General features: G+C 35.0%; 1 protein-coding gene across 1 annotated transcript; it reads right to left on the bottom strand.

Annotated features, from left to right (window-relative positions):
* Positions 1-7,456: 7,456 nt before the first annotated feature.
* Positions 7,457-9,582, bottom strand: LOC145097069 (trans-cinnamate:CoA ligase, peroxisomal-like). Its single transcript, XM_079034560.1, has 2 exons — positions 9,228-9,582; positions 7,457-9,129 (listed from the first exon to the last, which is right to left on the bottom strand). The coding sequence occupies exons 1-2, from the start codon at positions 9,423-9,425 to the stop codon at positions 7,579-7,581; spliced, it is 1,749 nt and encodes a 582-aa protein (XP_078890686.1). The 5' UTR covers positions 9,426-9,582; the 3' UTR covers positions 7,457-7,578.
* Between the last annotated feature and the right edge of the window lie 14,206 nt (positions 9,583-23,788).

The raw sequence follows: 23,788 nt of genomic DNA, 5'->3' as shown, positions 1-23,788 counted from the left end.
ATTAATTTGTATTTGTCTTTTATATACTATTGTATTTAAATAAAAGATAACATGAATTATTACCTGCTATTACCAATTCTAAAAAAAATTCTATCTTATACTTTTACTTCATCTGGATCTACAAATTTTGATGCACAGACCTGTTTTTTTTTTATTATAAGGAGAAGATAGCTTCAGTGATGGTTTTTTTTAATCTTTTTCCTACTTCTCTTTTTTTGTCTTCATCATCTTCAATTCCTAAGATATTGTTGTCACATTCTGTTTCTTCTGAATCATAACTTTCTCCTTCATCAAGTTTTTCATCTTTTATTTTTTTCTTCATGTGTTCATCTTCACTGCTTTCATCTCCTTCCTGAAACTCTTGTGTTAGACCAAGACCAAGTCCAAGTGAAAAACTAGGCATTGATGATTTTATAGTATTTTTTTTATCATCTATTTTTTGTTCTCTAAAACTTTTTACATTTTCAAAATCATCATAATTATCAAAATTTAAAATACATTGAATAGAATCAGCAATCTCATGCACTACTGGATCATTGTACAGATTTCCTGGTGTTACCATGATTGTTTGATTCTTTATTTCATGTTCATTCAAATTCTCTTCGCTTTTTTTCATCTTCATCCCTGTCACCTTTTGCATCATCTTCATTTTGAGTTTTATAAATGAATTATTGTTCAAAGACTTTCTTCATATCTTTCAACTCATTGCTTTCTGTGAATTTTGTTGTTGAAAACTCAATTAACTTTCCAAACTTCATTTTATCATTCACTAGTTTTTTGTAATCCTTTTTCGCTTTGAATACCAGTTCCTGCGAAATGAGATAAAAATGTCAAAGAAAATCATTTTTTTTAACTTTTTTCTATAATAAATGACAGTTTCAGAATATGAATACATAGATGAGGTATCACATTTTTACTGCATTTTAATAAATTACATATTCACTTTGTGAATTTATTATAGAGAAAGTAATAAAATACACTTTTATATTCACAATGTGAATCACTTTATGAATTTCATTTTAACTACAATTTTATAGCATATATATCTGTAATTTAACTTCAATTTTTTTAAATTATATAGATTATTAACTTACATCGAGTTTCATATCTTCATTTTCATCGGTGTCAGATTCTTCATCATTCTCTATAACATTATCATTCCATTCCAAAGTTCCAAAGTCACCACTCTTTAACTCAGCTTTTTCAATTTTCACCATCATTTCATAATCACAAAAATGTAATGCATGTATTTGTCTTTTTTCATTCTTATAATTTCTCATAAACTCCAAATAAGCTAGCTGTTTATGTAAAAAAAATTATGATTAATTAGTTTTCTTATAATAATATAAATAAAAGTGTTAATTATAAGAATTTTCCTTACCAATAATACAAGAAGTGGCCCACAATAGTAGTTTCCTCTATCAGTTTCATCCCATGTCGTCTTTGACATTTTCAAGCAATTGGTTATAAAACCACACCAGTCAATTTCTCTCATAGGTGTTTTGCCTAACAAATGTGGCAATATTGTTGTCTAACAAGTTACAGGCTTATTCTGTTCACAAATGGTATTAACAAACAATAATACAAAGTTTGTTCTGAAAATAATCCCTGAATCTGATGATTCTTTAATTTTCAATTAAACATCTGATGGTCTCATAGCCTTGAAATTGTATTGTTGCTTCCAGTCCATTAATTCTTTTCCTTCCCATTGATCAGTGTTATATATATCTTTTCCACCTAGAGGAATTCCAAGCAAATCATGAACAAGTTCTGGTGTTATGTCTATCTTTGCATTAGGTAGATGGATTTTCATATCTGATGGATTGAATGAATTCACAACAAAACATACCAATTTCCCAGAAATTCCATTGGTTACAATTCTCAGCAAAGATCCCAATCCTATTTCTCTGACAACTTTTCTCTCTTCTTTGTTTATAGCTTTTCTCTGTCATTTGGATTTATTGGCACTTTTGCCTTTTTTCTTTGACTACTTCCAGAGTCTTTGTTTTTCTTTTTCTTTTTCCTGTTAGTCAATAATTTTCATAAGCTTCTAATAATATAACATATATAATATAAAATAACTAACAATACAAGAAATTCACATGTGAATTTGTTTTGCAAAATATAATATAATATATAAAATAAACATGTGAATTTGTTTATAACTTTGTAAATTAAACATGTGAATAATAATAAACAAACCTGTTATTTTTTCATCAGATTCTTTCTTTACAAGGCTATCTTCAACTTTAATAGGAGTCACAGATTTTTTGTATTCAATCATTTTAAGTCTTGGACTCTATCTGATTACTGTTCATGTTTTAACAAATTTATAAATAATTAATTTTATAATACCAAATTCAGTTATAATTTTATAAATACTAACCTTTAGTTGTTTTCTTTTCAGGTGTCTAGAAAACAGATTTTTCTTGCTTCATCGACTTTTTCGTTTTCGTTTATGTAATCTTGGACTCTGTCTAATTTCTGTTCATTTAAAAAAAAATAAAGATAATCGGTATTATATATCAAAGTAAATTATAATTTTATAAATACTAACCTTGAGTTTTCTTTTCAAGTGTCTTCAAAACATATTCATCTTGCTTCATCATTTTTTTTGTTTGCTTTTTTTGAATCTCATGAGCTTCTAAACTTTTTTCTTTTTCAACATTTTCTTCAATAGTCTTTTCATCTTCATTTTTTCTTAACTTGTTAACTATTTCCACCACGATTCTCCTTGCTGTGTTTTTGGTATATATATTTTTTTTAACCTTCAACTACATAATGTGAAATTTTTAATATGAATGTCAAAAATATAAGTAGTATTAATACATGTCAAACAATATAAAATTGAACATGTGATGATCAAATTGCAAAAACTTTTTAGAAATTCACATTGTCAATCTGTTAGGCTATGAGCTATATTCAAGATTCACATTGTGAATTTATGCATTTAACAGCAAAAGAGTTTGAGGTTCACCAAATGATGTACACATACACATGGTGAATTTTTACAATTACATTGAGCATAGTGAAATACAAACAAAAGTGTTGATCAACTTGCAAAAAAAATGTTTTTAAGAGATTCACATTGTGAATCTGTTTGAATGTGACATACACATCCAAGATTCACATTGTGAATTTATGCATTTAATAGCAAAAGAGTTTGAGGTTCACCAAGCGATATACACATACACATTGTGGATTTTTACAATTACTTTGTGCTTGATCAACTTGCAAAATAAAAAAACATTTTTTAACAGATTCACATTGTGAATCTGTGTTAATGTGACATACACATCCAAGATTCACATTGTGAATTTATGCATTTGACAGCAAAAGTGTTTGAGTTTCACCAAATAATGTACACATACACATGGTGAATTTTTACAATTACATTGAGCATAGTGAAATACAAACAAAAGTGTTAATCAACTTGCAAAAAAAACAATTTTTTTAAGAGATTCACATTGTGAATCTGTGTGAATGTGACATACACATCTAAGATTCACATTGTGAATTTATGCATTTAATAGCAAAAATATTTGAGTTTCACCAAATGATGTACACATACACATGGTGTAATTTTACAATTACATTATGCATAGCCAAATACAAACAAAAGTGTTGATCAACTTGCAAAAGAAAAAACAAACATTTTTTTTAAGAGATTCACATTGTGAATCTGTGTGAATGTGACATACACATCCAAGATTCACATTGTGAATTTATGCATTTAACAGCAAAAGTGTTTGAGTTTCACCAAATGATGTACACATACACATGGTGAATTTTTACAATTACATTGAGCATAGTGAAATACAAACAAAAGTGTTGATCAACTTGCAAAAAAAAAGCAAACATTTTTTTAAGAGATTCACATTGTGAATCTGTGTAAATGTGATATACACATCCAAGATTCACATTGTGAATTTATGCATTTAACAGCAAAAGTGTTTGACTTTCACCAAATGATGTACACATACACATGGTGAATTTTTACAATTACATTGAGCATAGTGAAATACAAACAAAAGTGTTGATCAACTTGCAAAAAAAAAAAACAAATTTTTTTTAAGAGATTCACATTGTGAATCTGTGTGAATGTGACATACACATCCAAGATTGACATTGTGAATTTATGCATTTAACAGCAAAAGTGTTTGAGTTTCACCAAATGATGTACACATACACATGGTGAGTTTTTACATTTACATTGTGCATAGTTAAATACAAACAAAGTGTTGATCAACTTGCAAAAAAAATATGTTTTTAAGAGATTCACATTGTGAATCTGTTTGAATGTGACATATACATCCAAGATTCACATTGTGAATTAGTTTTTTTAATAAGTGTGTAGTATATGATTAGATAATTAGTTATTTTAATCTGAATGCAAATGTTCTAACTTTTTTTTTTTTTTTATCTTGAATATCTTCAATTTTTTCACTTGTAGTTGAAGGTAGAACATCTTTTAGACTTCTTGTCAATTTCATTCTTTTCTTATTATCCTTTTTTCATTGATCTTTTCTTCATTTCCTGTTTTTGATTAACAAATTAATTCAAACATCAGTTTTATGGTATGAAAGTTATGATTTATTCACATTGTGAATTCAGTTTGAATCAAAACATTACCAATGCAACTTTTTATAAATTTACAATGAGAAGCACAATAAGAGATATAATATGAATTAAACATAGATACACAATGTGAATTTCACAAGATGAAAAAAATGTAAATCACAAAGCACACTGTGAATTCAAAATGTGAAATTAGTTTTTCTGTTTAATGAATAAATTCAGAAACCACTTAGATTCACAAAGTTTTTAGGAAATTACGGTTTGTAATTTAGATATTCATGATTTCTGTGTCGATTTGAAGAAATTTATATAATTAGGTTTTTGGTAATTATACGAATTCTCAAAAGTTCATGAAATTAGGGTTTCGATTTACTTAATAAACTCAGATTCGAGTTAGATTCACAATGTTTTAGGAAATTTCAGTTTGTAATATAGATATTCATTAGGTTTTCGTTATGTTTACAAATTATTAAAAGTTCATCATCCGACGAGGGTTTGAAATCAGTCTAAAACGATTTTGTTAATAAATTAGTGTATTAACAAATTCATCGAATACATAATGTAACAGATAGTTTAGATTTGTCGTTTTGAAATTTATCAATCGAAAAAGTATAATGTTGAAAATGGATTAAATGAGATAATCGAAAGTGAATAGCAGTCAAATATACCTTCTAGATTTATTTTGACGAACTTTTCGGGAAGATTCACTGTGGATATTGACTGAATCGTCGTCGGAGATTCGTTTGAAATCGATGTCGTCGGTGGAGTAAAAGATCGCTTTCAATGAGAGGGTAAAATCGATTTCACTGAATTGAAACTGATGAACTAACGACGTTAATTAACAATGAGAGTTAAAAAGTTTTAGTTTGACGACAATGCCCCCTTAAGTTACGTGTTTGGTTATAATCAGCTTCACACTATTGTTTATCATACTTTTACATCTCAAATCCAATGGCTGTTAATATTTTGATCCAACCATCTTAAGGCCGGACAGAGTGGGGTGAGGGAAGTTTCCATCCCCTCTTGAACACCACTCCGTGGGTGAGAGAATGGAGTGTGGGAAAAGAGGTGGGGGGAGGGGGTGCCGCACTCTCTCTCCTCTTTTCATTGGCCAGTTCTTTTTTTTTTTTTTTTTATCTTTTTTAATATTTATAATATTATATACCTATTATAAAAATATAAAAAACATATCAAAATTCATGGTTTTTAATTCCCTACAAAATGAGTATAATATATGTTTGAAATATATTAAAAAAAGTGAGGGAAGGGCTTCCCACTCATTCCTTAACTTTTAGGTGAGGGAAATAGGGGTATGGCCCACCAAAAGTGAGGGAAGAGTCCCTCCCACACCCTCCGGTCTAATAGGTTCTTTGGTTCCTCCACCCATATTGGTTCTCTATTGAACTCGTCCCTATATATATATATATATATATATATATATATATATATATATATATATATATATATATATATATATATATATATATCATTATATACTTATAAAGCTAGCATTTTTTCTTGAATTTCATGCATTTGAAACTTCTATTCATTTTTCTTTTAACCACATTCATTTGAAACTCCCATGACTTTTCAATTTCTTTCTAATAATGACTATAAGTTGGTTAATAAGCTTAAATAAATATAAAACCTAAAGTGTAATCATATATAAACTAAATTTCAATATTAAAAGAATATATTTTCTTCTACTTATAAACTTATGTTTTTAACATTTAACATATTATACTTAATTTATTAGGTTTAATATGTTGTTGTATTTAAATCATTATCATTTTAAAACTACAACTTTTGAATAATTTGTATAAAACACTTAAATTATTATTTTAAATATAACCTTACAAGATCAAACTTAAATATAAATTTTAGTTCAGCTTAAACAATCTAAAGAATATTTTGTAAATAGTTAAAAGTGATAAATTTTAGTGTCTTTCTAATAATGATTATAAGTTGGTTAATAAGGTTAAATAAGTATCAAACCTAAAGTGTAATCATAAAAAAACTAAATTTCAATATTAAAATAATATTTTTACTTCTATTTAGAAAGTTTTGTCTTTTAACTTTAAACATATTATAGTTAATTTATTTATGTAAATCATTCTCAATTTAAAGCTACAACTTTTGAACAGTTTGACAAAATACTTAAATTGTTAATTTAAATATAACATTACAAAGTCAACTTCAATATAAATTTCAGTTCCACTTAAAAGCTTAAAGAATATTTTGTGAATAGTTAAAAATGAAAAATTGTAGTGCTAAATGCACAAACTAAATTGTAGTATCAATTTAACTAAGATATTTTCTAAAGATAGTCTTATAATCGTTAATAGTTTTCAAATAAACAGCTTAAAATAACTTACAATAATAATAGTTAAAAATAACTCTATATAAATGATTATATTGTTACCTTTAAAATAAAAAAAAATTGTTTGATGTTTTAAATAATTACAACGATAGAAATTAAAACGTTAAGCAAATAAATTTAAAAAAAAAAATTTAACAATAACAACTATAAATAACATAAAACTATATATTATATTAAATTTTATTCATGAATAACCCACTGGTAGAAGCCATTCAAAATATTGCGATTATGCGATTTTAACAGATGTATATATTATCATATAATTCAAATTAATCAATATATTATATTTATTTAATATACGAATTATTATATCAAATTTAATAACCACATAATTATTATATTAAAAAATATATATATCGGTAAATATTTAAGCTGTATAAATGTTTGTATACTTGGATTGTATATATGAAAATTTTGACGTAGGCCCTTTTACCAATTTCAACCGACAATTAAATATCTTATGTTTTTATGTTTTTAAACCGGGAAAAAAAAACAAAATAGAAAAAATCATCATTGTAATTTATTTTCCAAATTGCATGTCTAAATAGAAATCTATCTTTTAATAATATTTATATAGTTCTTAATGCCGTCAATTTTTTTTGTTGACGTGAAACTAGAATTTAAAGACGAGACATCGCAAGAACTTTTTCTTCATCTTGATGGTACCAAGTTTGATCCCTGTGGACTTTATTTATCGACGACTTGTTTGTTTTTGTAGAAATCACAAATGAGGCTGCAATTTTTCTAAGCTCCACCTTTTGGATTTTACCAGTTCCTGTTTTTGGCAACTCTTTTAAGAATTCCACCTTCTTTGGGACCATAAACTTCGGCATATTTTTCCGGCAGTGTTTTAAGATGTCGTCTTCTGTTACGTTTTCTGTTGTCGTTTTCAAGACAAGAAAAGCGCAAGGGCTTTCTCCCCATCTTGGATGGGGCATTGCGACAACCGCAGCTTCAAGTATGCTTGGGTGTTTGAATAGAACAGACTCGAGTTCTACGCTGCTAATGTTTTCTCCACCGGAAATGATCACGTCTTTTGACCGGTCTTTGATTTCTAGATACCCATCGGGATGAATAACCCCAACGTCCCCCGTGAAAAACCATCCTTTGTGGAAAGCTTTCTCAGTCTCCTTTTCGTCTTTTAAGTACCCTTTCATGATGCTGCTTCCTCGGAGAACGATCTCTCCCATTGTCTTCCCGTCGCTTGGAACACTCTCCATTGTTTCCTTGATCTTCACATCGAAGTCGGAAAGTGTTAGAATCCCGACACCTTGACGGGACTTCAATTTCGCTTGGTGGTCTTGAGAAAGGTGATTCCACTTCGTCTGCCACTCACAGACGAGTGCAGGTCCGGTGGCCTCCGTAAGGCCGTAGGCATGCATGACATTGAATCCAAGATTCTCCATCTTCTCCAAGAGGGAAGGAGGCGGAGGCGCCCCTCCGGTGAGTATGTTGACCTTGGAGGTTATTTCACGACGCTCATTAGGCTTTGCTTCGAGAAGAATGTTAAAGACTATAGGTGCACAGCACATATGTGTAACTTTGTGCCGGGAGATAGCTTGGTACATTTCGCCGGCGGAGGTGTTGCGTATGCAGACGTTGGTTCCGCCTCTTGCAGCCACCCCCCATGTGAAAGTCCAGCCATTGCAGTGAAACATGGGAAGCGACCACATGTAAACCGGTTCAGTACTCATCTCCCAACCTTGAATCAAACTCATCGTGCTCAAAAAAGCACCACGGTGGCTATAAACCACCCCCTTTGGTGCTGAAGTCGTCCCAGATGTGTAGTTCAACGCGATCGAGTCCCATTCATTCTCGACTTCTTCACCGAAGTACCTGGGGTCACCATGGTGGATTAGTTGCTCGTACTCCAGCTTTCCAAGACGGACGCCCGTGGGTTTGTGAATGTCATCAATCACGATCACCAATGGCATTCCGTAATTGGCTGCAGACGTGTGTTCTAAATCCGCCACCAGCAAACGGAGGGCCTCCGAAGCCAACGGAACGTACTGGTAGTCTACAAAGAAGACCTTCGCTTCGGAGTGGTGAAGAATAGTGGCTATATTTTTGGCATCTAGCCTTGTGTTGATTGCGTTAAGTACAGCTCCAGCCATCGGCACTGCAAAATGCATCTCATATAACGCAGGTACATTTGGTGCCAACACTGATATCTGTCCAAGAATCCATATTAAACAAAGATCGATCTGGTAAAACCTTGTGATTATAAACAATTTAAGATCGTTACAAGAGAAGAAGGATGACAACTTACAACATCGTTCTTGACAATGTTGAGGGATCGGAGGGAGGACGCGAGACGGCAGCAGCGTTGGTAGGTTTGGCGCCAAGTAAAGCGGACTCCAGCGTAGATAACAGAGGTCCGGTTGGTGTAAACTATGGCAGCTCTCTTGATAAAAGTAAGAGGGGTGAGAGGCACATAGTTTGCTGGGCATTTTGTAAGTCTATCCATAATCCCTTATCACCTTATCAGGATTTTTTGTGTTTCCAAGCTCAAAAGACAAGTGAGACTTGAGAGAGAAAAGCTAGAGTTGAGTGTGAGACAGAAGCTGAGGAAGTGATGCATTTATATTTTAGGAAGTGTAAGGGTAGGGTGTTGTAAATTTGGTGGAGAAAAAGTTATTTTGATGTATGCGGTGGTGATTAAAGACGGCAATTTGACCTTCAAAGTTTGAATTTTAAAGGCTTTAATTTGCATAGGTTAATTAAGAAATTAATCAAATTTAATTAAGGGCTGCCTTGACTACTCCACTATATGTTAAGCTTTTTAAATTAATCACATGTACATCTTTTCCCCTCGTCACGACGCTTCATATTTTTTACGTCACTTTTGGAAGAAAATGAAATATTCTATATTACAATAAATTATTTTGCTTTTTTTTTTTTTTTTTTTTTTTTTTTTTTTTTGGAATCGGCCGGATAATATTAAAAAGCCAAAGCTTAAAAAAGGAAAAGACTAGGCAAAAAAAAAAACAATACAGGAAGGAGATTACAAAATGTGAACCACATTACCAACTCACTTTGCAGCAAAGATAACCAACTCACCCACCGAGATAACAATCTTGTAGGCATAGCTTAATTTGAGGTTACGCTGGTGGGTGTGAGTAATATTCTATAACACGACGTTAAAACGTGTCACCTTACATGTCATTTTATCATGGTGTTATAATATAAATTGAAGAAATTAACAATATATTATAACATGTTATAACACCCTTATCCTTATTTTCTATGTCATTATTATTTTTTTGTTTTTTAAATAAATATAAAAACCAAATATAAATTTATTAAACATGTTATGTTAATAAATTCTAAATTAAACATAACATTTAAAAAAATAGACAAATTTGCAAAAAAAAAAAAATGGTTCTTGTGGTATGTATTTTTTCTGAGGTTTAATCCAAACCTCGACTTATTTGGTTTCGTGGTCATTTTGAGCTAATTTCGTTGCGTTTTTGGTCTCTCGAAAAACTGAAAATACTAAATTGTCCTTCTGATACTTTTTTAGGCTTTTTGGTATTTAATTTAATATTTTATTAAATTCAAATATGGACCCCTCTCTCTCTCTCTCTCACACACACACACACACACACTAAAACCATTTATCGTCTTCTTCCCTTACTAGAGAAACATCACAAGACAACCACCATGGTGGTACCAACACTTCGGGAATTGTAACTCCACCTTCATCGATGTATTTCATCTCAGCCACCCCCTCCTCAGCCACCAGTGCGCATATGTATTTCCGACACCCAAAACTCCCTCTCTAATCTTTTTCACCTTATTATTGTCCCTCTCTCATCTCATTCTCCCTTTAAAATGGGTGTTTGTTACAAAACACGATCAAAGGTGTTCGTCGGAGGTTGTGCAGAAAATGGGTGGCGGAGATTTGTACCCTAAAACCTGCATCTGGGTGTATTAATGTCGGCGAATCCCCCTTTCGATGATCCTTTGACTGATAAGCCTGGACTAAATTTATTAATGCCGACCGGATGCAGCAATTATGCAAGGGAGGTGTGACAACCCGAAATTTCCATTCTAAACAAACCATATCAAGCCAATAGAGGTTAGAACAGTTTCAGTGAAATTCCAGACTTCGGGTATAAGTTTGGCAGTTTTTCAGGACTTACCCTTAAGGAGATATCAGGAGAGTGGTTGCACTAGGGTTTTGTGCAACACTGTTATTCCGACACTCTGTTATATGAGAAATCATTTCAGGAATAAAAATATTTTCTGCCAAAAATATCTCAGGACTATAAATAGAATTCTGGGTGTTTGTTACAAAACACCATCAAAGGTGTTTGTTGGAGGTTGTGTAGAAAATGGGTGGCGAAGATTTGTGCCTTAAAACCTGCATCTGGGTGTATTAATGTCGGCGAATCCCCCTTTCGATGATCCTTTGACTGATAAGCCTGGACTAAATTTATTAATGCCGACCGGATGCAGCAATTATGCAAGGGAGGTGTGACAACCCGAAATTTCCATTCTAAACAAACCATATCAAGCCAATAGAGGTTAGAACAGTTTCAGTGAAATTCCAGACTTCGGGTATAAGTTTGGCAGTTTTTCAGGATTTACCCTTAAGGAGATATCAGGAGAGTGGTTGTACTAGGGTTTTGTGCAACACTGTTATTCCGACACTCTGTTATATGAGAAATCATTTCAGGAATAAAAATATTTTCTGCCAAAAATATCTCAGGACTATAAATAGAATTCTGGACCAAATTCATTCATTATTCGCATTTCCAACTAGAGAAAAACCATTTTCTCTCTCAACAGATCTTCGAGTTTTTATACCAAAACGTGAGTAACTCTTTCTAGTAGTGTTAGAAAGCTTTAAATGTGTTCATAACATAGATTAGATAGCTAAATCATTAGATTTAGGAGTTTACTCCCCAAGGTGTTCTTGGGCGGTAAACTCCCGAAACCGAGCCTAGACTGTCCCCCGTGATATACGACTGCCTTGGACTTGTATATGACTGTATTAGGGACATGGAATCGAGCAAGAATCACCCAAGTTTGGGAGTTCACGGCCCAAGAGTATCTTAGGCCGTAAACTCCAAAAATCATGCACAAAAGGGTGCTTTTAAGGCACCTAAAGCATTGGACATTTACTAGGAATTGTTCCCACTTAAATCAAGGACCAAAAACACATCAAAATCACCTTCCAAAGTGAGTTTACGGCCAAGACATGGTTCTTGGGCCATAAATGTGACAACCAAAGTTGTTCCGTTACATTTCCCCGTTACCGTTAACGGAATATTCCAGTTTATAAAAATTCCGTTAATAAGGGGTCGTCAAATAAATAAATGTTTCATTTATTTATGTCGTTAAGTCGTGATAGAGAAATAAAAACTCAAAATACACATTTCCATTTAGTTGGAAAAGTTAGTTTTTATGACCACTAAATCGGGTGCGACCAAAAGCCCCGTATAACGACAGTATCGAGTAGAATCCCACTGAGCCCCAACTCCAACCCCTATATAAGGGTGAGTGGAGTCCATTGGAGACTTTTTACACTCTCCCCTCTCTCTCTCTCTCTACAACTTAAATTCGAGCCAAAAATCATCTGTTTCGAGCCCCAAACGAGTAGGTAAACTATCCTAACTCGTTGTATAACTTATCTAGCGTACAAATTCAAGTTTAAAACATAAAATAGGGACAACATCATGAGTTTATGGCCCAAGAACACTCTTGGGACGTGAACACCAATTAATGGGGTTTTTAAGCCCCAAAACCCCTCCAAATTGTCCCTAAGGTTTAGATATGACTTGTAGGCTTATGGAATCGGACTTAGAACACCTTGAACTAGCATTTGGAAGAGTAAACAAGAGTTTACTGCCCAAGAACATGCTTGGGCCGTAAACTCCTCTTCATGGGGAGTAAACTCATTTTTGTGTGTTAAAAACGCCCTTAAACACACCAATGGCCTTAGATTAAATTCTAGAATTGACCAACAACAAGCTAGGGACCTTAAATGCAATTAAAACAACTCCATAAGGAGTTTACGGCCGTAACCCCTCATGGAAGGGTACCTGGGCCATAAACTCCCACAAAGGGGTTATTTGGTGCCCTAAACTCCCCATTTGACTTGGAAAAATGCTTAGGAATTTACCCACTACCACTTAAGCCCTTAAAACACCAAAAGAAAGAGGGTATAGGAGCTTACGGCCATAAGCTCCCTTGCTTATGGTCGTAAACTCCTCAAAGGGGCCATTTCATGCTTAAACTCATTCACACTTTATGGTTTTGGACTTAGGATAATTCCATGAGCAAGTAGAAGCCTTAAAACACCCTAGGACACCCTCACCATGAGTTTACGGCCGTAAAATCATGGGGAGTAGTCCCTGGTCCGTAAACTAAGTGTTAAGGGTTTACTCTCGGAGAGTAAACTCCATTCCTAAGCCATACACACCTTTAGACGCTACCCGGGACACCCAAACACTTATCTAAAGTGTTTTCCGCTCCTTTGAGTGCGTATATTTGTTTAATTAGTATTAAATATACTAATTATATGTGAACATATGTTATCATATGTTAAATAGGTCATTGTGTGTGTTCGAGTCCTTGCGTGACACCGAACGCCCAAACGGCACCTTCGTCGGACCTACTTACACCAGGTGAGTTCATACCCCTGAATGAACCTTTTAAATGTTTTTACATGTTTTATAGGGGGGAATACAAGTTAAACATGCCAGTTATCACATCAATCACATGTGATTGATAACCCGCATGCACAAGATTTTACCACTATACACTGTTTTACCGAGTAGGACACTATAATGGTTTTCAATTGTTTCAAAACTCTTACTTATACTGTTTTGTCTAAATTCATTCTAAACTGATTTATGAAAGATTTTCAAAGGTTTTTAAACACGTTTTTACAAAAGAATACCAATTGTGATTTTCCCGAGTATAAAGGTTTTTCATCAAAGTTCACTTTCACGACGTATGCTTTTACTTGTTAGTTACTGCTGCTTCGCTTTCATGTATTTTAAACTCCTACTCGATAACGCCTTCACTTTGTGATGCGTTTATACCTATTATTGTCTCTATTTCACTTATACTTGATAGACGCTTTTACTTCACCAGTTGTCGTTTCCATTTCGTGATACACTTATACTTGGTACACTTATACTTCACGATTCAATTATCTCACTTTGTACGCTTATACTTCACGACTCGGATATTCTACTATACGCTTATACTTCACGACTCGGATATTTCACTGTACGCTTATACTTCACAAGTCGATTATTCCACACTGTACACTTATACTTCACGATATGATTTCACTTAATACACACTCAAGTATAGTTAGATGTATGTCTATGCTTGTATATATGCATATAAATAATGATTGAAGGACTTAGGAAGGCTTGTCTGCCTATTTCCTTTTCTTCGTTGAGATGTGGTCTGGTGGGATCGGATGTCCATCCGAAGGTCGTTTGATTCATTACTTATATATTATGTACACAAGCATAGACATACGGGTTTACTTAAGTCAATTCAGTTAAGAGTCTCTACCTCTAGTTTGGCACTTACATTAGAAACCCACTAGTTGGAAGTCTCAATCCACTATTTGGGATGCATCTTCAGGACACGGCCTTCTCCGTAGTCTAGTTGGTAACCAGAGTCTCCTGTAGGGAGAGCGGACATTGTGTGTATAGATCTATACGTGATTGACAACCCCGCACCCAGACTGCTAGCTACAGTCCCGGCCTACCAAGCCAACGGGTGACAAATGTCACATTTTAGACGCTTGTAGGGCGTCTGGTACTCTAGTCAGTATGGTTACGAGTATCCCGGGTTACCTTATAATTCATTGGCTTTAAGGTAACGGTATTTCGCCAGCAATTTACACTGTATGCTGGTAATTCAATTCCAGAGTCACACTGTTTTGACCTTACAAGATGTATCTTTCATTTAATGCTGTCTGGGGTCTGTATTCACTGTATTCACAGTATCCACTGTATTCACTGTATTCACTGTTTTAGACCTTACTAGACATATCTTTCATTTTATATTGTCTATGGTCTATATTCACTGTGTTCACTGTTTTAGACCTGGCTCTGATATTGTCTGTGGTCTGTATTCACTGTTTTGGACCTTACCAGTTGTACCTTTCATTTGGTACCTTCTGGGTTCTGTGTCTTTATTTGTTAGACTGAACCAGGCGTGTCGTTCGTTCGATACTCTCCTGGAGTCTATGATTCCTTTGCCTTAGTCAGCAGTCCTCACTGCTGAGGCATATGTTATTTCCCTGTTGTCTCTTGCTTTCTTTAATAATCAAATTCAGTATTTTGATAATGATAGCAATTAAGGGAAAACCACTTTTTACCACATAACACTGACCAGTCTTGGTAGAAGGCTGCTTTGATTAAAGAAAATATAGGATTTTCTGGAAAGAACTCTAATACACTGTAAACACTTAAACTATTACTTTATAAAGTTATTTGAATGAAATGTCACTAAATACTTATGAACTCACCAGCGTTTGTAAAAATGCTGATACTCGCTTTTCAAATAACTTGTATTCTCAGGTTAGCATTAGACAGGTACATCTCGGAGCTGTTGATGAAGATAGCCTAGTCTCATGTTGTACCTATTCTATTACATGTATTACTTTGAATTGATGTATTAATGTAACCGTGTAAAACTATTAATATTAATGCAATGTTTTGTTGTACTTTGATTACTATAATGCATGTGTTGTGATACTTGACATGACGTCATCCACCCAAGAATGTTTCCACCGTTCCGGGTTTGGGGTGTGACAGTAAACATGAAAAAAGGGCACCAAAGTGTGCCTAATGCCTTCATATGCTTGGAATAAAAGTCTAGAACCTATACCACATGTGCAAGAGACTTGAAAGCATCAAAAACACCCATACTTAATATTTTACGGCTGCAAACTCTAAGGGAAATGGCATTAGGGCCGTAAACTCCTAAATGGAGTGTTTCTATGCCTCAAACCCTTCCAAGAATTTAACCACCAAGTTCGAATAATTCTAGGAGTCATTTGGAACTTCAAAACACACAATACACCCATGGTTGGGAGTTTACGGCCGTAAACTCAAGAGTTTACAACCATAAACTCCATGTGTGTTGGTATATGAGGAGTAAACTCATATATGGGGTCCTTTGGAACCCTAAACCCATGTACCTTGTCCCACAATAGCTTAGATGCAACCCTTAGGGCTTATAACACTTATACAAAGTGTTTAATATGTTCTAGGGATTCTTAGCTTTATCAATTAGTAACTTAAGACTAATTGAGTGCATATATGTGTGATTATATGTTCATTAGGATCGTAGTGTCTGTACAAGTCCTCACTTGACGCCTAACAATCCTACACCGTCCAGTTCATCTAAACTATCAACTAAAGGTGAGTTCATACCCCTTAATCAATGTTTTAAAGGATTTTAAACGTTTTAATGGGGGGGGGGGGGAATACAAGTAGAAAACAATATGTTATTAAATCAATCTTATGTATTTTATAACTATGTTTTCACTCAGTAGATTTCACATATTTCAAAAGGTGACACATGAAGTGGTTTTCTTTCTTAAAATACCTTGATAACAAAAGTATTAGTTTTGAAATGTTTATTAAAATGACATCAAGTCATTCTTAATTATTGTTCAAAACTCCTAGATATCTTGCAAAACCATTATTTTACCTTCTTGAATCAAACTATACTTATGTGCATATGTTCATATATATGTTAGAGATTATAGTTTTCACCCTTCATTTAGTTTCCAATACTCTTAGGTAGCAAGAGTGCATAAACCTACGTAAACAACCAATTACCTTTCAGTTAACCATCATAGGGATAGTTAGAAGATATCAAACATTATTACTACTACAAGGAATCACACAAGAGTCAGTTCATTCATGAGTCTATACAATACCTTACATGATACATGAGTACACTTACTTAGGATTACATGATACATGAATATGTTTACATATACTTACCTGTTACATGAACACACTTACATGAATACCATACAGGAACACTTCTACATAGGTGCATTTCCCTGTATTTACTTACCTGGATACTTGTACTTAGAACTACGAGGATGATTTATTAGTACTTTCTGTGTAAATTATCTTTCCTATCCCGGTTCAATGGGATATTTCGGCGGGACTTACCATTCCGACCCCCACTGATTAGCACCAATGGTCGATGAATGTCTACGGATGTCTAAGGTTGTTACTTATTTAGTAGTCAGTGATGGGACTAACCATCCCTCTGTCCAACTGTTGCAACAGTGGATGAGATGTGAATCTTTGGAGGATCATTAGGTTAACGATCGGTATTAGGAGATCGATATCGGGACTAACCCTCCCTCCACCCTGCTGCCGCTACAGAGGATGATGGGACACTCTTCGGATGTTCATAGGGTCTATCTTTTGCTTCGGCGATGTCGTGTTTGTCCTGGTAACCCAAGATAATAACACTTACATGATTATATTTTTCCTATCTTACTTTATTTTGTGATATATTCACATAAATGATGAGTTAGACTAAGCACATTTAGTACTAGTCAATAGAAAGGAAAAACTATCATTTTACATAACAAAACATTCGGGTCTTGGTAGAAGACTACATTATCATAACAAAACATTCGGGTCTTGGTAGAAGACTACATCTCAAACTAATAGAAAATAAGGGATTTTCTAGGGTTTTTCATACTTACATCAACATTTTCATTTAAAGGTTTACACGACCTTCATAATAGATTTTCATAAGCAAGACAACGAAACTTAATTACTTATGAATTCACCAGCTTTAAAGCTGATACTCTCTTTCAAAATAACTTGTATTCTCAGGTCATCAGTTAGACAGGTGCAATGGTCAGGCTTTTGAGAAGATGGAGCACAGACAAGACTCGCCTTATTTTGATTATTCATTTTATTGTTGTACATTATGAAAGAACACACATGTATTAAAAGTCTACTTATAATGCAATGGATGATGTTGTTGCTTGTTTATTATATTGCACTATTGTGATACTGTACATGATGTCCTCCACCCCTGAACGTTTCCGCCGTTCGTGGTTTTGGGGTGTGACAGATTGGTATCAGAGCATTGTTTATAGTGAATTAAGTGTATCAACCCATAAAAGATATACTAACTATAAATACATGGGATTAAAACACTCTGTCTAAGAGAATATACTTTTAAATAATAAAATATTTAACAAAGTATATGTGCCTGCATTCATACTAAAATCAATGTTACAATGACAACAACAAAAGTATTACGATTGTTGAATATCACAGGTAAGCTCGGGGATGTATGGTCAGTCTTCGGAGTGGTATAGCCTGATAAACTATGTTGTTCCAAGGAGTGATTAGCACATGCCCAAGAATGGTTGTGATATGGAAACAAGTCTAAAAACTTACCAACATTACCACAATGAGAACATTATAACAGAACCTAAATCTAAAATACCATAGGGGTGTTTTGTGTTACTATAAGTACTTTATATTTGAGAACTAAAATGGAATCTTCATTCCTAAGTTGATAATTGCTAAGTGGATATGCTAAAGTTATATGTAACCTGGATGTTATAGACTTAGAATAGGTGAAATTTTTGCTTTACGCCTATTCCTTGTGAATTTGGAGTTGAGGTCACTTATTCGAAGGCCTATCCTGTGTTGATTACATATAACTGGTATGCGCTTTACAAATAGCGATGGAAATAATGAAGATTTCCTAAATAATTATCTAGATAGTTCGTCTAATAATTATTTTCTTACCCCAAATTCTCGCGTAGATAACATGGCTGGATTCCATCCCTACGACAACCTGTTCCTTCCGAACGCAGTTATTGCTGGATGGTTTGGGGAAGAACCAGATAATGATCATCCAATCCCTCTGAGTGATCAAATGCTGAAGACCTTTCAGACGATGCCATCTCCGAACCCGAGGTTGAGAACCTACCCCAGGAAGCTCCCTTTCCGATTCCTAACCCTCGCTCGGCTTTTCATGGCCCGACGCCTGAGTAGGCGGAATGTTTGGAAACATAGAGCCAAGGACAAGATCAGCCCATGCCATTTAAAGGTGACCAAATCTTCTATGACCTGAGCAATGGGGGCTCAGCAGACGGAATCATGCCAATTCTGATCCGAAGAGTTGCCCGAAACGAAATTCAGGGCAGGACATCTCTACAACGTATCATAGAAGTTGATACAAATGGAGAAATGCATATGCTTCGCACCAGTCGCCTTTGAACATGCTTGTGAGAGGTCTGAGAGAGACCATGAAACCCTGCTGCAAGCACTGGCTGAATCACGAGCCGAAGTCATAGAACTTCGAGTACGCCAAAGAGTGTACGAAAAGCACCTACTTGATGTCGAACGCCAACTGGCTGAACTGAGAGTTCACCAGAGGGATGACCGTCTCTAGTAGTAGATACTTTACTTTATTTTTCCTTTTTAGAAAGGAATCGTCTTTTTGTCTATGCCCGATGTGGCATTTTCTATGAAACTATCTTGTACTGTAAGTACTTTAGTTAGGTCTTTATACTGTCAGGAACTATCCTCTCTGGATATGATGTAAGACCTTTTTACAAGGTCATTTTCCCAAACTTGTACGTCATGAATATCAAAGATATTGACAGTCGGTTAACTTCTGTGTCGTTCTTTATTCGAATACTCTTATCAGACTTTCTTTAGAGTCTATTTGAAACATGCTCTAGTCAAGTCATTGGACTATAGCCATTTAACTCCGGAGACATCTCCAAGTCTCTGGTAATGGTTGGATCATGTTATTCACCAACCAACAATACCTCGGCTCAAACAACAAACATGTTGAGACCATTTCATGAACTTACTTCCGATCTTTGTTGGGACTGCGTCATAGGGATGTAGGTCAAACCTTCGTGAACATACTTCCATTCCGTACTAGGACTGCATCATAGGGATGTAGGTCGAACTTTAGAGAACATACTTCTATTCTTTTCATGAGCGATCGAACTACGTCTAGGTTCAACCATTCTCGCTCACAAATTCATTTTCTTTCGGTGTAACAGAATCATGTCACCCAAGAAAAACGATCAGCCCATCAACCCAACACCAACTCTTCAGATTGATGCAGCTACCTTTCAAGCTGCAGCCTCGGCTGCCGTGTCAGCTATTCTGACCCACCTGAACGCTAACAACGCAAGTGTTAGCGGGATTTTTAACAATCATTCCAATCCAAGTAACAAACGGAAGTCTTGGAATAAACCTAAGGACAAGACGCTTCGAAGGGCGAACAGGAAACAACCACCAGTAACAACCTTCACAGCCACGACATCAGCACCTCCAACTACCATTCCTTCTGGTGCCCTAATTGTCCCTACACTAGCCAGACAATATGCCGGAAACCTACCAAAATGCTATGAGTGTAGCTTTCATCATCGGGGTAGTTGCCGACCGTTACACTATTATAAGTGCAACAGGAATGGACATACTGCCAGTTACTGCAGGATCCAGATCCAACACATTTCTTCAACCACCAATGCCCAAACCTCTCAGATATGCCATCTATGTGGCGTCATGGGACACTTAAAAAGGGATTGTCCATCGAAGAAGGACAATGGAAAATCCGGAGAAGTTTGACCTCAGAATGCAAAGAGGCGGTTAAGGACCCTAATATAGTATAGGTTCCCTCCAAATCGTCAGTATTTAGTATGTTCAAAAACATGTTTAAAACTAGTGCAACCAGAGTCTTAGCTTCTGCGAGATTCCGTCCGTTAAGGGACTCTTGTGCTGCGTATACTTGTCGTTTGTAGTATACCTTGTTTCGCAACAATAGTCTTGTACTAAATCCTAAGTACGGTAACTCTGTTAATGGTTGCACTGTTGTGTTTTGTCTGTAACGCCTTATGTTCAAATCTAATGTCTTTAGTTTCCATATGTTTCCGACTTTATCATACGACTCGAGTAAATTTGATCCTCGCAATACCAACTTCATAAGTACATCTCTTTCTCAGAAATCGTCTTTTAGCAAAGCCGTTATATCAGAACACCGAAGTACTCATACAAGGAGTACCTTATAGTTCTTTTCCTTTCCGAAGGAATCCCCACAGTATTACTCGTGCAGTACGTCAAGTTCAATTCCAGGATTCATACGGTTGATCTATCACTGAAGAAGGTATACAAGAGAGTGATATATAATCAATGTTCTACAGGTTTAGAATTGATGATTCCACTTTAACTTCTTTTCCCTCGATGGGTTGTGAGATTAAGGAAGAATCAGTTATTCGACTACCTTTTCAGTCTTAATTATATACGACTCGTATACACGAAATTGTGATCATTGAATCACGTATGAATTCTAATATGAACTTCAGGACGGAGACTGTCCAGGAGTACGAGTAATTGCATTGGCATAGGAACAAACTTAGAACCCAATATGACTCTTATAACCAGATCGCCTTACAGTCTAAACACCTACGGAAGATACAAGAACATCCCAGACAACACAGCGAACTACTCAACAATAGAATTAGAAGACCATGCTTCTCACCCTTGAGAGATCCGGTCTTATTCTTACCAGAAGTCGACGGAGTGCATTTTATGTACCTCGACGACCGAAGACGATGGAGTGCATTTTATGTACCTCGACGACCGGAGACTTTATTAAGATTTCCTTTAGAAATCGTTGTCTCTACCTCGCATAGACGAATTGATTGGGCAAACACAGGGAAAGAATTTCTTCAGAAATGGACCCGAGATCTGAATATCACCAGTTCGAGTGTTAGGGAAGGATGTCCTAAAGACTACCCTCCGAACTCGATGTGGACACTTCGAGTCCGTAGTGATACCCCTCGGATAGGACCAATACGCCCATAGTATTCATGAGCTGAATAAGTAGAGTACGCCTTTCTTACTGGGATCAGTTCGTCATTTCTCCATATAATGACTACTTATCTACCCTCGTAGTAAGAAAGAACCCATAGAAACATTACCCTCGGAGATACTTTCCGCAACGTTCTCTGAACAAGAGTTTTGGAATTTAGAGTCAAATTTCCTGAGACACACTTTTAGTGTTGTGGAAATTCTTGAGTACTCTGTCAAATTATCCAAAACCGTTGGGAATCTGTCGGCACCATAGTCACTGACGGAAAATTCGCCAAATTCTAGGTCTTACAGACCTACTATCATAGTCCATTCGGAACTCCCCGTAAACTTCAGGAACCCTTTCGACTTTGACCCAGCAAGGGATGGCCCTTGACTGGGAAGTAAGCGAGAGAAAGAACCATTGGAATTCCAAGTGAGAGACCAAAAACAAAAGGGTGCTTTTAAGGCAGCTAAAGCATTGGACATTTCCTAGGAATTGTTCCCACTTAAATCAAGGACCAAAAACACATCAAAATCACCTTCCGAAGTGAGTTTACGGCCAAGACATGGTTCTTGGGCCGTAAACATGAAAGAAGGGCACCAAAGTGTGCCTAATGCCTTCATATGATTGGAATAAAAGTCTAGAACCTATACCACATGTGCAAGAGACTTGAAAGCATCAAAACACCCATACTTAAGAGTTTACGGCCGCAAACTCTAAGGGAAATGACGTTAGGGCCGTAAACTCATCAATGGAGTGTTTCTATGCCTTAAACCCTTCCAAGAATTTAACCACCAAGTTGGAGTAATTCTAGGAGTCATGTGGAACTTCAAGACACACAATACACCCATGGTTGGGAGTTTACGGTCGTAAAATCAAGAGTTTACAACCGTAAACTCCATGTGTGTTGGTATATGAGGAGTAAACTCATATATGGGGTCTTTTGGAACCCTAAACCCATGTACCTTGTCCCACAATAGCTTAGATGCAACCCTTAGGGCTTATAACACTTATATAAAGTGTTTAATATGTTCTAGGATGTCTTAGCTTTATCAATTAGTAACTTAAGACTAATTGAGTGCATATATGTGTGATTATATGTTCATTAGGATCTTAGTTTGTGTACAAGTCCTCACTTGACGCCTAACAATCCTACACCGTCCAGTTCATCTAAACTACCAACTAAAGGTGAGTTCATACCCCTTAATCAATGTTTTAAAGGATTTTAAACGTTTTTAACGGCGGGGGGGGGGGGGGGGGAATACAAGTAGAAAACAGTATGTTATTAAATCAATCTTATGTATTTTATAACTGTGTTTTCACTCAGTAGATTTCACATATTTCAAAAGGTGACACATGAAGTGGTTTTCTATCTTAAAATACCTTGATAACAAAAGTATTAGTTTTGAAATGTTTATTAAAATGACATCAAGTCATTCTTAATTATTGTTCAAAACTCCAAGATATCTTGCAAAACCATTATTTTACCTTCTTGAATCAAACTATACTTATGCGCATATGTTCATATATATGTTAGAGATTATAGTTTTCACCCTTCATTTAGTTTCCAATACTCTTGGGTAGCAAGAGTGCATAAACCTACGTAAACAACCAATTACCTTTCATTTAACCATCATAGGGATAGTTAGAAGATATCAAACATTATTACTACTACAAGGAATCACACAAGAGTTAGTTCATTCATGAGTCTATACCAATACCTTACATGATACATGAGTACACTTACTTAGGATTACATGATACATGAATATGTTTACATATACTTACCTGTTACATGAACACACTTACATGAATACCATACAGGAACACTTCTACATAGGTGCATTTCCCTGTATTTACTTACCTGGATACTTGTACTTAGAACTACGAGGATGATTTATTAGTACTTTCTGTATAAACTATCTTTCCTATCCCGGTTCAATGAGATATTTTGGCGGGACTTACCATTCCGAA

This window comes from Lactuca serriola, chromosome 4 (assembly GCF_051521515.1).
Source record: "Lactuca serriola cultivar US96UC23 chromosome 4, Lser_US96UC23_V15, whole genome shotgun sequence".
NCBI lineage: Eukaryota > Viridiplantae > Streptophyta > Magnoliopsida > Asterales > Asteraceae > Lactuca > Lactuca serriola.
Note: the sequence above shows the minus strand (reverse complement) of the source record. Positions and strands in the feature narration are given on the sequence as shown.

Coding starts and splice junctions, on each gene's coding strand:
- LOC145097069 (XM_079034560.1), bottom strand. CDS start 9,425: ATGGATAGACTTACAAAATGCCCAGCAAACTATGTGCCTCTCACCCCT. Junction 9,130..9,227: donor ACATTGTCAAGAACGATGTT/GTAAGTTGTCAT, acceptor ATTCTTGGACAG/ATATCAGTGTTGGCACCAAA.